Below are 12,148 nucleotides of genomic sequence, written 5' to 3'. Positions count from 1 at the left end.
CGTGCATCCCGGCCCACCCAGACTCTTTCTTGGGAGAGTGACAAGCTCGGTCGGAGAAGTGCGACCGCCGTATCGCCGGTACGATGAACACATCCGGCCCCTCTTCGAACTGAGTGTCGGCCAACGCATGCAGATTCAGGACCGGACGTCCTTTCGCTGGGACAAGGTTGGAGTGATTACGGGCCGCGGCAGGTCCAGGGACTGCGAAATCCGCCTCCTGAGCGGAAGACTCTGGTGGCGCAACCGGTGTCACATCCGCCTGGTGTCCCCGCGCCCTAGTGACGACCACGCCCCGATACATCCCCTCCCTCTGTGAAAGACCTTTGGTCCTCGTGCACGAATCCCCCGGCGGATCCTCGTCGCTTGCCCCGGCTCATGAACGAACCCCTTTGCGTTGGTTCTACGAGCGCGGAGGGCGGGTGAGTTGTGGTGCAATGCAATGCAGTAGTGAAGTAATCACAGAATCATAGTGCGGTATTAGTTACTATGGTGCGCCACGTAGCAAGACGTATAATCCATGCAAGACAATGGCACCCTTGTAATATACGACCTAGTGTAGTGCCACAGGGACCCACCACACCGGCACATTAAAATGACACACCTAGCAGGATAATGACATTCGTATGTAGCAGTGACACCGAAGCATGCCGATGTCACACTATTGCAAGATGACTGAAGGATATATGCAATCACTTAGATGTCCAACGTGCACACGCACTCACGCACGCATTTTAGCTACAAGACTTCACAATCATCTCTCCAAAGAACCTCCACGGGATCTCCTATTGTGTCTGACCTCACCGAGCTCATTCGGCCGAGTGCGAAAGGACAGCTCTATCGGCCATTGCCAACTGCAAGTTGTCATATGACTGATATATTTTTAATACATGTTCCATGCTTTTATACATATCTAAACTATGGATGAATACGAAGTGTCCATACTCAGTTCATGTATTGAACATTGTAGAACTAGAGTATGATCTATGAAATTTTTGGCTTGAAGGCCATTCACTGCATAGAACTAGAGTAAGTGGTAGATAGTAGAGAATAAATTGTATGACTTTTTCTTTTGGTAACAGCCACCATTTGAATTTATATGTAAATAATATCACTGGCAACCATCAGAGTTTTCCTCTTGGAATAATTTGAAATGCTGTTGAGTCTAGACAGACACATTAAAGAAGACAAACCACAACTTCATTTGTCTCAATGCCTCCAAACCCAATGTAGATTACAAACAAATCCACAACATGCATGAAATTATGCCCAGAGTACAGGGCTATTCGGTATACTTATAAGTGACCTTGTTAACACCTGGTAACATCGTATGCCTTGTAGGGCTGGGTATGCCCTGCAGACATGCATGTATCCAGAGCCCCATTAATTTCTTCCCACGCCACACACTCCACCATGTATCATTCGCTGAATAAAATAAACTCTAAATATCAAATACTCTTTCACTGTCACCCACTCACAACATATATAAAGAGGTGTATCATTATGACATATGGAATTAATAAACTCTCCTACTGGGATTTGAACCTTTGCCTAAGCAATTGTTCATTATAAAGCAAGAACCATACCATTGCACCATGACGACCCTACAAAATGGAATGGCCTAGAACATGACTATGTCATTCCACCAAGGACACAGTATGTATTGTAATTTCATTGAATCCTTTATGCAGGCTAGTCTTCCAACAAGTTGTGTGTCATTATGATGTATGGAATTAATCAACTCCCCTACTGAGGTTCAAATACTTGCCTGAGTAACTGCCTATTATAAAGCAAGGACCATACTGTTGCAGAGGGACAACCCTACAAAATGGAATGACCTAGAACATGACTAGGTCGTTCAACTGAGGGCACTCACACAGGATACAATATTTATTGTAATTTCACCGAATTCTGTATGCAGGCTATTCTTCCGACAAGTTGTGTGTCATTATAACATATGGAATTAGTAAACTCTCCTATTGGGATTCAAACTTTTCCCTGAGCGACTACTTATTATAAAGCAAGGACTATACTGTTGCACCACGATGACCCTAAAAAATGGAATGACATAGAACACGACTATGTCGTTCCACCAAGGTCATTTGCGTGGGACACAGTATGTATTGTAATTTCATCAGATCCTTTATGTAGGCTAGTCTTGTGACAAGTTGTGTGTCATTATGATGTATGGAATTAATAAACTCTCTTCCTGCTTTGTAATAAGCATTCGCTCAGGCAAGGGTTTGAATCCCAGCACGAGTTTATTAATTCCACTTGTAATAATGACACACAACTCGTCAGAGGTCTTACCTGTATAAAGTATTCTATAAAATTACAATACATACTGTGTCCTGCACGAGTGCACTTGGTGGAATGACAGTCGTGTTCCATGTCATTCTATTTTGTAGGGTCATCATGGCACAATGATATGGTCCTTTCTTTATAATAAGCAGTAGCTCATGCAAAGGTTCAAATCACAGGAGAGTTGATAAATTCCATATGTTATAATGACACACAACTTGTCAGATGACTAGCCTGCATAAAGGATTCAATGAAATTACAATAAATACTGCATCCTGCATGAGTGCCCTCAGTGGAACAGTCGTGTTCTACGTTGTTCCATTTTGCATGGTGCAACGGCATGGTCCTTGCTTTATAATAAACAGTCGCTCAGGCAAGGGTTCAAACCCCAGCAGGAGTTGATTAATTCCACACATCATTATGACATAACTTGTTGGAAGACTAGCCTGCATTCTGGATTCAACAAAATTACAATATATACTACATCCCACGCGAGTGACCTTTGTGGAACAACATAGTAGTGTCTATGTCGTTCCATTTTGTAGGGTTGTCGTAGCGCAATGGTATAGTCCTTGCTTTATAATAAGCAGTCACTCAGGCAAGGGTTCCAATCCCAGTAGGAGAGTTGATTAATTCCATGTATCAAGAGGCCTTTCCCCCTACATTAACTGGGGTGAACCAGCCAAGGCCTAGTGTAGGTCTTATGTCTTTTGCAGTTTCCCCCATTCTTATGTTCATTCATCCAACACCTACTCAACATTCAAGTCCTGATAATTCAGTGGGACCAGTGACCAGTACCTGCTTGTGATGGTCCTAAAAGATAGATGTGAGAGAGGATTACCTTTCACTTATTTTTAAAACCTGACAACACCCTCACTTACATCTGGAGGTACAGCCCATGAAGTCTATCACTTCAGCTGTATTTCTTCCAACTTTTCACATGAAAGTTGACAAATGGCAACTTTTCTCCTTCTCCTACTATAAAATGGTGAAACAGAAATATTCCCACATGGATTAATACAACACATATGACAGTTTAAACTTTCTTCCCAGATATCAATGGGAGAGCCAAAGGACTGTCGCCAGCCAATACAGAGCTGCTGGTTTCCAATCATCAATTCTTAAGGTTATCTACCAAAATATCACTAATACAATGATGGAGATTTGTTTTGTCCCTATTTTCCAAACATATGTGTCTTTTCCACGGAGTAGTTGTTGCATACATAGTTGCAAAAGGCCTTTCCCCCTTTACAAGGAAGGTGACTAAGTCAAAGCACACACCCAAAGGATAGTTAAACAAATTTGAACAACATTTTTCATTGTTTCACTTGAATAACTCACCAACTTAAACATAGTGACACTGGGTATTGTGTTCCTTCATCTTTTAAGAAACTGTACATATTCAATATTGAGCCTGTGATTAACCATGTACAATATCATGGCTTTACAGGAAAGGCAAGGCAGTGACTATTCAGATTTTTTTTCTGTAAACAAATGCTTACAGAAATTGGTCCATAAACATATTCCTATCTGTTATAAGGGTTCCATATTTGCAAATAAATGTTAACATTCTAATTAGGAAATCAATGTCTTCGACAATGTAATACGCAAATAAATATTCATTATGTAAATAACAAATTAATGTCTCAGACACTAATGAACTTATATTAAGTCTGTTCATTTATAAATATGTATAGCTGATTACTTATTTCATATATCCATTTATATATATATATATATATTATATACACAAATACATGTTTATCTAAAACAGAAAAACAATATATTGCAACAAAGGAAGAATCAGTGGTGGAAAAATATATTTACAAGGAGAAAAATATAAACAATTCTATGTGCATAAAAAATGTAACCAAATAACATAAAAAAAAGCCAATGAGATTCTTTAGAACTGAAGAGTCACATATCAAATCAATATCAACTGCATCTACCAGTCCTCATTAAATTATCATTAAGATCTGTCCTATTATGTGCTCACAGTATCTGGAAATTGTGTAAGATGGCACATCTTAAAAATGTGGTTACATTTTCTTTGTTCAAATCCAAGCTCTGGAAAAATTAATTCCATACTAAGGATTTGTGAGAAGTTTTGAGATAAATGCGCAAACTTCAAGGCGTATATGGAGGAGGTGGGTGCCCCTCGACTGGAGGTGGAGGCTCCATATCATGCATGAAAGGCATAGGAGGTAGAGAAGTACCAGGTGGGACAGCAAAGGTCTCCAATCCCTCCAGACCGCCCCATTCTTCTACCAAAGGTGCTGTATCGTGATCATTGAAAATGTGAGCAGGTCGTAACCAGTTGCATCCAACTGCTACAACTGATAAACCACCTGGAAGAAAGAAAGAAAAAAAAAAAAGAATAATAAATGAATAAAATGAGTGTTCCCAGTTTTTCTCTCTAGTTTGATTCATTATACATGTATACTAGCTTAATGATAATACGAAGAAACCTTAGTGATTACCTGCAAACACAAGAAGATAGAAGCCTATGTCCAACTTCACTTGTACCCTGGGTGATGCCTGTTCTTTTGATGGTTTGGTAGCTTCTTGTTGGGCTTCAATAAGAGTTGTGATATAATAGCATACACCAATGCATGCCACACAAAAGAGAACTGGAGATGGAGAAAAGATAAATATGGCAGATATTACCTCTTTCACTGCAATTCATGACAACACATTTCTTTTGACAGCTACCAGATAATTTCATTTAGCCCAGGAAAACTGCTGCAGAAATAAATCATACCTGAGGCTATACTTGGGATTCCGTTTTTACGTGTGCAACTGAGGACTCTAATATTTGGCCCGGTGAGATCAAGCAGCATTTGTAATAGTGTTGCAATAATCATGAGAAAAATCAGGCAGATGTTGATGTGCATCAACCCGACTATTTCAGGGGTAACACATAGATTCAATTCTGCAAACAAAGAAATTTCTTTCAGAAGAAGAAGAGTAGAAAAGTTTTTGGATGTAAATGTTCTTAGGGGAGAGAGTGGGGGAATATCAGATCATTTTTGGTGGAAGGTAAGATGAGAGTGGAGGATAGATGAAGAAAGAGGGAAAGGACAGAGGGTAGGGAGGTGCTTAGAGTAAACTTCTTAAACGAGAAAGAAAAGGAGGAGTACATGAAGAACCTGAGAGAAGAGTGGGAGGGAGTGAAGGATAGAGTAGAACTAGGAGTGGAGGAGGAACAGAGATGTCTCAGGGAGGGAGTCACAAGGTGTGCAAAGATGGTGTGTGGAACAAGGAGGACTGGAACATAAGAATGAAGGAGACTTCAAGAAACCATAAGGCCTACACTAGGCAGTTCCATGTCCATTACAACCTGTCATCCCCACCCAAAAAGTTGTCTAACCGTTTCTTGAAACAACTGAGAATTGTTTAATTAAAGAAACAGATAAAAAAGAAGGAAAGTACTGGGATGTGAAGCAAAGAAGGTTGTAGAAGAGAAGTAACGAGCATTCACAGATTGGTTGCAAAATAGGACAAGTGAATCATATGAGAGGTATAAAGAAAAGAGAAGAGCAGTAAAGCATAAGATAAAGGAGGCAAAGAGGAGAGCAGATATGAAAGGAGTTAAGAGTATGACAGAAATTTTGAAAATAATAAAAAGATGTTTTGGAAGGAAATTAAGAGAGGAAGGGGAGGTGAATCAAGTAGAGAAGAAAAGGTAAAAGGTGCAGATGGAGAGATGATAATGGAAGAGAAGGTAGTAAGAGGAAGAGTTACTAAGTGTGAAGGAGGATAGGGAAGGAAGGTGTAGTGGGAAGTGCTATAAAATGACAGTGATGAGGAAAATGGAGGAGAAATAAGGAAAGATGAAGTGAAAGCTGTTATTAAAAAGATGAAAGCAGGTAAGGCACCTGGGTTGGATGGGTGTCATGTGGAGTGTCTAAAAAAGGGAGGTACATTGATGGTGGTAAAGTTGTTTATTGTTTGTCTAAAAGAGGATAGAGTACTGGAGGACTGGAAGAGTGCCTGTATAGTTCTGCTTTACAAGGAAAAAGGGGACAAGTGTGTGTGTAGTTGTTTCAGAGGGATCAGTTTATTGAGTGTTTATTGAGTGTAATTGGGAAGGCTTAGGGGAGGGTTTTGTTTGAGAGGATCAGTAGAGGAACAGTGTGGGTTATTGATAGGTAGGGATAGTGTGGATCAGATTTTTGTGGTAAGGCAGATATGTGAGAAAGCTTTAGGAAAAAGTAAGGATTTTTGGGGGCCTTTATAGATTTAGAAAAGGCTTATAACAGGGTAGACAGGAAGGCACTGTGGGAGGTATTGCAGATATATGGGATAGGAGGAAAGTTTTTAAGAGCAGTCAAGAGTTTTTATGAGAGCAGTAGAGCCTGTGTTAGAATTAGAAGTGGAGTGAGTGGTTTGAGGTAAAGGTGGGATTTCACCAGGGATGTGTCATGTCACCATGGCTGTTCAATGTATACAAGGATGAGGTGGTGTGAGAAATAAATGCAAGGGTGGTTCAAGAAGATAGAGAAAAATGGGAGATAAGCCAGTTGTTGTTTGCTGACAACACTGTCCTTGTAGCAGGACCAGAGGAGGGATTAAGGAAGTTAGTGATGGAGTTTGGGAAAGTCTGCAAAAGAAGGTATTTGATAAATGTGGGTAAAAGCAAGATGATGAGATGTATAATGGGAGAGGATGGCAGTAAATTAGAAGTCAGTTTTAAGGAAGAGAGACTGGAGGAAGTGGATAGCTTTAGATACTTGGAGGTGAATGTGGTGAGAAAGGGAGGAGTGAAGGTGGAGGTAGAATAGTGATTGAGAGAAGCAAGTAAATGCCTTCAGGATTAAAAAGCGTAATGAGAAATAGACATTTGGGAATGGAAGCTAAGAGGAGATTGTATGAAGGGGTGATTGTGATGACAGCACTGTATGGGGTAGAAACATAGAGCAAAAGAGAGGGGGAGTTTAAATGTGTTTGAGATGAAATGCCCGAGAAGTACGGTAGGGGTTACTAGGCTGGATAGAGTGTGAAACAAGGTGAGGAGGAGAGTGAGGGTGGAAAGGGAGTTGTTGTTGTTGTTGTTGTCGTTCCCTAGACTGTCTGTCCGAGCAGTCCCGTCTCCCCAAGGAATGCCACAGCCGAAACTGGGTTTTCCCACAAATCCTTTATAGAGTGTATGTTGTGTTGTTTGCATGCATGATTGTGTATAATGCAGTCTTCCATTGTGTGTTGTATGGTATGGGGTGAAGTGTTACATCCTGGGCAGCTGTTCACAATGCGGTCATCCAGCCTCTTCTGGTAGCTTAGAAGTGCTGGGTGGTGGCCACACCGCAGTCTGGCCAGGTGGACTCTGTCCTTTTGTGGGAGAGAGGATTCAGAAGGGTGGATATCAGGGGGTCTGGCATGCAGCAGTGTGTTGTCTTTCAGTGTGTTAATGGAGCGGTGAGTGATATGATTATATGTTTCTGGAGGCTGGTATTTGGTGGTTGTGGAGGAAGAGAAGAGAGTATTTGTGTGTGATAAAGGTCTTTAGGTGTTGTTTTAATGTTTCTTGGTGTGTATGGGTGTTCTGCTATGTAGTGTAGCGGGTGTGATGTGTTTGTGGTGGCTGCGGCAAGTGTTTGTGTGCCTCTCATGTCGAGGTGGTCCTTGACTTTGAGGACTTTTGTTTCATGGTGTAAATGGTCTGTAGGTGTTGTATTTGTGCAGCCTGTAATTGTTTTTAGGGCTTTGTTTTGTATGATTTGAAGGGTGTTGTGGTGTGTCTCACTGAGATTAGGAGCCCATGCAGGACTCGCATAATTCATCACTGAGTGTATGCATTGTTTGTATATTGTTGTATTAGTTTCTTTGTTTTGTCCAAATGTTGTTCCAGTGATTGACTTAAGTGCATTAAGTCTAGGTGTGCATTTGTTTTTTATGTTTGTGATGTGTTGTTTGAAAGACATGGATGTATCGTATGTTACACCAAGAATTTTCGGTGTGTTTGTGTGTGGTATTAGAGTGTTGTTGATGTAGAGATGAGGTATGTATTTGTGTTCTTTTGTCCAGTTGGTGAGAAGTGTTGCTGTAGATTTGGTTGGAGCTATTTTGAGTCTGTTTGTGATGAACCATGTGTTGAGTGTATCAAGGTATGGCTGGATTATTTCTGCAGCTTTGTGTTACGATGTGTGCATGTGATTGTTATGTCGTCTGCGTAGGAAGAGATTTGTATTTCTGAGGTGTCTGGTGTGGGTATGTCATGCATGTATAGATTAAAGAGCATGGGGGATAGAACAGAGCCCTGTGGTACTCTATTCTTAATATTTCTGATGTGCGATGATTGGCCATTATGTGACACATAAGCATTCCTACCTGCCAGATAATTGGCCAGCCATCTTTTGGTGTTATTGTGCATGTCTGTGTTATATATTCTATTTGTTAGGCTGTGGCGGGGGATAGCATCAAAAGCTTTACTAATGTCTAATGTTATAAGAAGTGTTCTGTGGTGGGGCCTATCTGAATTGATGCCATCTAAAATTCTTTGTGTGAGGTTTATCAGAAGAGTGTTTGTGGAGTGTAGTGACCTAAAACCGTGTTGTGAGTCAGCAAGGGGAATATGTGGTGTGACAAGTTGAAGTATCAGGCGTTCAATGACTTTAGAGGGGGTGCAGAGAAGTGTGATTGGGTGGTGTGATGTTTGGATTGTTGGGTCTTTGTTTGGTTTTGGAATGGTGATTATTTTACCATGCTTCCAGATGTTGGGTATAGTGTTGTGTGAATAGCTGTAGTTTGCAATGTTTGTGAGTTCGTGTATACCTTGAGGTCCAATGTGTTTTAGCTGGATGTTACTTATGTTATCAGGGCCACAGGCAGACGAGTGCTTGAGATTATGTATTATGTGTTTTGTCCGACTGTCTATGAAGGGTGTATAGTCTGAGTCTGTGGGAAAGTCTTTCTTGCGTCAAATAGTGCATCAGTCGTCAGGGTGAGAAGTGAGATGGCTTGTCTGTGCAAAATGATTTATGAGTGTGTTTGCTTGTTGTCTGTTTGAGGGTAGATTGTCTGTTGTTGTGATTATTGCTGCGTGAGAGCGTGTTGTGTTACTGTTGGATAGTGTAAAGCTGTTGAGTGTTTTGTACAATTTGCTGGTGTTTGTTTTGTGATCAAGTGTATTGATAAAGTTTTGCCAATTTTGTGTTTTTTGTTTGTGTATTTTATTGGCAATCACAGTGTTTAGTTGTTGTTGTTGTTGTTGTCGTTCCCTACACTCTATAAAGGATTTGTGGGAAAACCCAGTTTCGGCTGTGGCCTTCCTTGGGGAGACGGGACTGCTCGGACAGACAGTGTTTAGTGTTTGTATTTGGTCTGCTATGTTTTGAGGGATAGGTGTGGGGGTATTGTATTTAAGTATGTCTCGTTGTCTGATGAGGCCTTGGATTTCTGGTGTGAAGTTGGGGTTGTGTGATTTTCTGTTGCCTCTAGGGATGTATCTCTTGTCTGCGTTTTGTATGATTGTATTAAAAGCGTGCACAGCATTGTTTATGTTTGTGATTGGTGTACTGTTAAGCATTTCAAATTATTGTTCTGTCTCTTCAGTAAAAGCTTCCCAGTTAGCTCTCTTGTAATTGGTGTATGTGTGTCTGTGGCCAACTGGGATGCATCTTGTTTTGGTGGTGATGATGATTGGAAGGTGGTCAGAAACAAGGGTTCCAACCACTCTCCATGATTTTGTTGGGGTTAGGCAGGGGGAGCAAAAGGTGATATCAGGAGAGGAGGGAGTGTAGAGGGCTTGGTGTGGAATATGTGTATGATTAAGTGTGTTGTTCATGATAGTCAATGAGTCAAACTGAGTCTGTATATCAAGCCCTCTGTCTGTGTCAGGGTTGTCGACATACCAGGCCGACGACTTGTTGTTTGTTGCCCGTGCGGATTCGAATGGATTGGATTTCTGTAGTGTTATCTGTGGTAGGGAGGAGAATTTTGGTTGTGGCGCTTGTGTCCACAAAACAGATGGAGTGGTGGATCAGGGTGATGAGTCCACCGCCATTGCCGTTGGTCCGGTCTTGTCTGATGGTGGTGTAATTATGAAATGATGGTGTTTTGTGTGAGTGTCTTAGTTTTGTTTCTTGTATAATTGCAATGTGTATGTTGTGTTGTTTAAGAAAGTGTTGGAGTTCATGTTTTTTCGTGTTAATACCGTCAATGTTGTGTTGTAATATGCTGATGTTGTGTGTTCATGTGTTGTATGTTGCCGTTTGGGGTTGAGGTTGGGGTGTTAATGGGGAAGGTATAAGATCTGGGTTAGAGGGGGGGAAAGGAGAGATTGGGGACAAAGGAAGGGGAGTACTGATTGGGGTTAAGGGCGAAGGGAAATTGGGAGTGGGTAAGGGTGCTGGCTGTGGTTGGGGAGGTGGGAGTGGGGTTATTGGAGGGCAGGTAGAACATGTCCAAGTGTTTGTGTATTGGTTTGTGTCAGCAAGTGTTGTACAAGTGAGATGGGCCCAGTTTTTGCACATATTGCACTGAACTGAGCCCTTTGTCTGTCTGCTTAAGGTTATGGGTTTAGAGCATGTTGGGCATGTGTATTTTGTGGTGGGCCCAGGATTGCTCTCTAAAGGGAGTTGGGAGATAGGGTTGATGAAAGAGTATTGGGATGGTTTGGACACATGGAACAAATGAGTGAAGAATGATTAGTAAAAGAGGTGTGTTTGGTGGAGGTGGAGGAAGTAAACATGGGGGGGGGGGATAACCAAAGATGAGATGGATGGATGGGGTAAATGGGGCATTGGGAAGGAGGAGAATGTCTAAGGAAGAAAGGGGGAAGACAGATGATAGGGTTGAGTGGAGAATGGTTGTGTATGGATGATGCTGTGATGCATGGAAAGGAGTGAGTGTAGGCTGGGGCAGGTGTGGGAGTATGTGTGAATAATGTTTTGACAGCCCAAAGGGATTTCTCCCCATCTTCTCCTTTTCTGCATGAAGGGACAGAGGGGGGAGGTTGCCGATTAAATGAAGTGGCCTTGCTGTGAATATGTTGTGTCTTGTTGCATTGCTTTTGACCCAGGGATAGGGGTGAGGTGCAGGGAAGACCAGTCATCCAGGAGGAGCCAAGAAAAGAGGGAAAGAAGGGTGGTGAAAGGGAGTCGACCATGTGGTGATGAAATGGGTGGGAGTGGATTTATGCTTTTGACTTTAGCTACCTCCCTTGTAAGAGGGAAAAAGCCCTTGGTATATGTATATATTTCTTGTGTGTATAATCTTAAACAAGATATAAATGCTGGTATAATCTTATAGATGACTTCAACTACAATATGTCACTTCATATCTCCCAAACTCCTCTCTTCCTATGTCCCACAATTATGTTCTGATCATAGGGCAGTGTAATGTTATGACTGCATTATAATGGAGATAGTGAAAGTGGGAGGTGGGAGGTGAGCCAGTTCTTTGCAGCTATCACTGCACTTGTTGCTGAGACACAGGATAGTCTAAATCAGTGGAGGAGTTTGGGAGGGTATGTTAGAGGAGGAAACTGAAAGTCAATGTGGACAAAAATAAGGTATGTACACAGGGTGAGGATAGTAGTGGGTTGGAGACAAGGTTAAAGGGTGATAAGATGAAGGAAGGCTTTAAGTCAAGGAATGGAGGAGTGGAGAGGTAGAGGTGAATTATACAATTGGGGAAGGGAAAATTAAAATTCATGAGAAACAGATATCTGGGGATGAATGCAAAGAGAAGGTGGGGCCATCATGTAATGAAGCAGTGGAGCTGGAGGTGGGTCCTGCTAAAGAGGTACTGTGTCTTGCTGTACTACTTTTGACCCAGGCACAGGGCAGGGTTCCCATGCCCTAAAGGAGCAAAAGAGATAAATGGGTATGGAATGGGTGAAGGGTGGGTG

General features: G+C 41.7%; 1 protein-coding gene across 2 annotated transcripts in view; it reads right to left on the bottom strand.

Moving 5' to 3' along the window:
• Positions 1-3,605: 3,605 nt before the first annotated feature.
• LOC143035221 (transmembrane protein 127-like) overlaps positions 3,606-12,148 on the bottom strand; it is a 13,732-nt gene continuing 5,189 nt past the window's right edge. For both annotated transcript variants that reach the window (XM_076201970.1, XM_076201971.1), the window contains exons 4-6: positions 5,060-5,230; positions 4,779-4,928; positions 3,606-4,646 (exon numbers count right to left, since the gene is read on the bottom strand). In XM_076201970.1, coding sequence (XP_076058085.1) covers positions 4,426-4,646; positions 4,779-4,928; positions 5,060-5,230 — 542 coding nt within the window. In that variant the 3' untranslated portion in view covers positions 3,606-4,425. The remainder of the gene's footprint in view (positions 4,647-4,778; positions 4,929-5,059; positions 5,231-12,148) is intronic.

This window comes from Oratosquilla oratoria, chromosome 18, assembly GCF_046742065.1.
Source record: "Oratosquilla oratoria isolate Oo_2021 chromosome 18, ASM4674206v1, whole genome shotgun sequence".
NCBI lineage: Eukaryota > Metazoa > Arthropoda > Malacostraca > Stomatopoda > Squillidae > Oratosquilla > Oratosquilla oratoria.
This window is presented reverse-complemented; position numbering and strand designations above follow the sequence as displayed.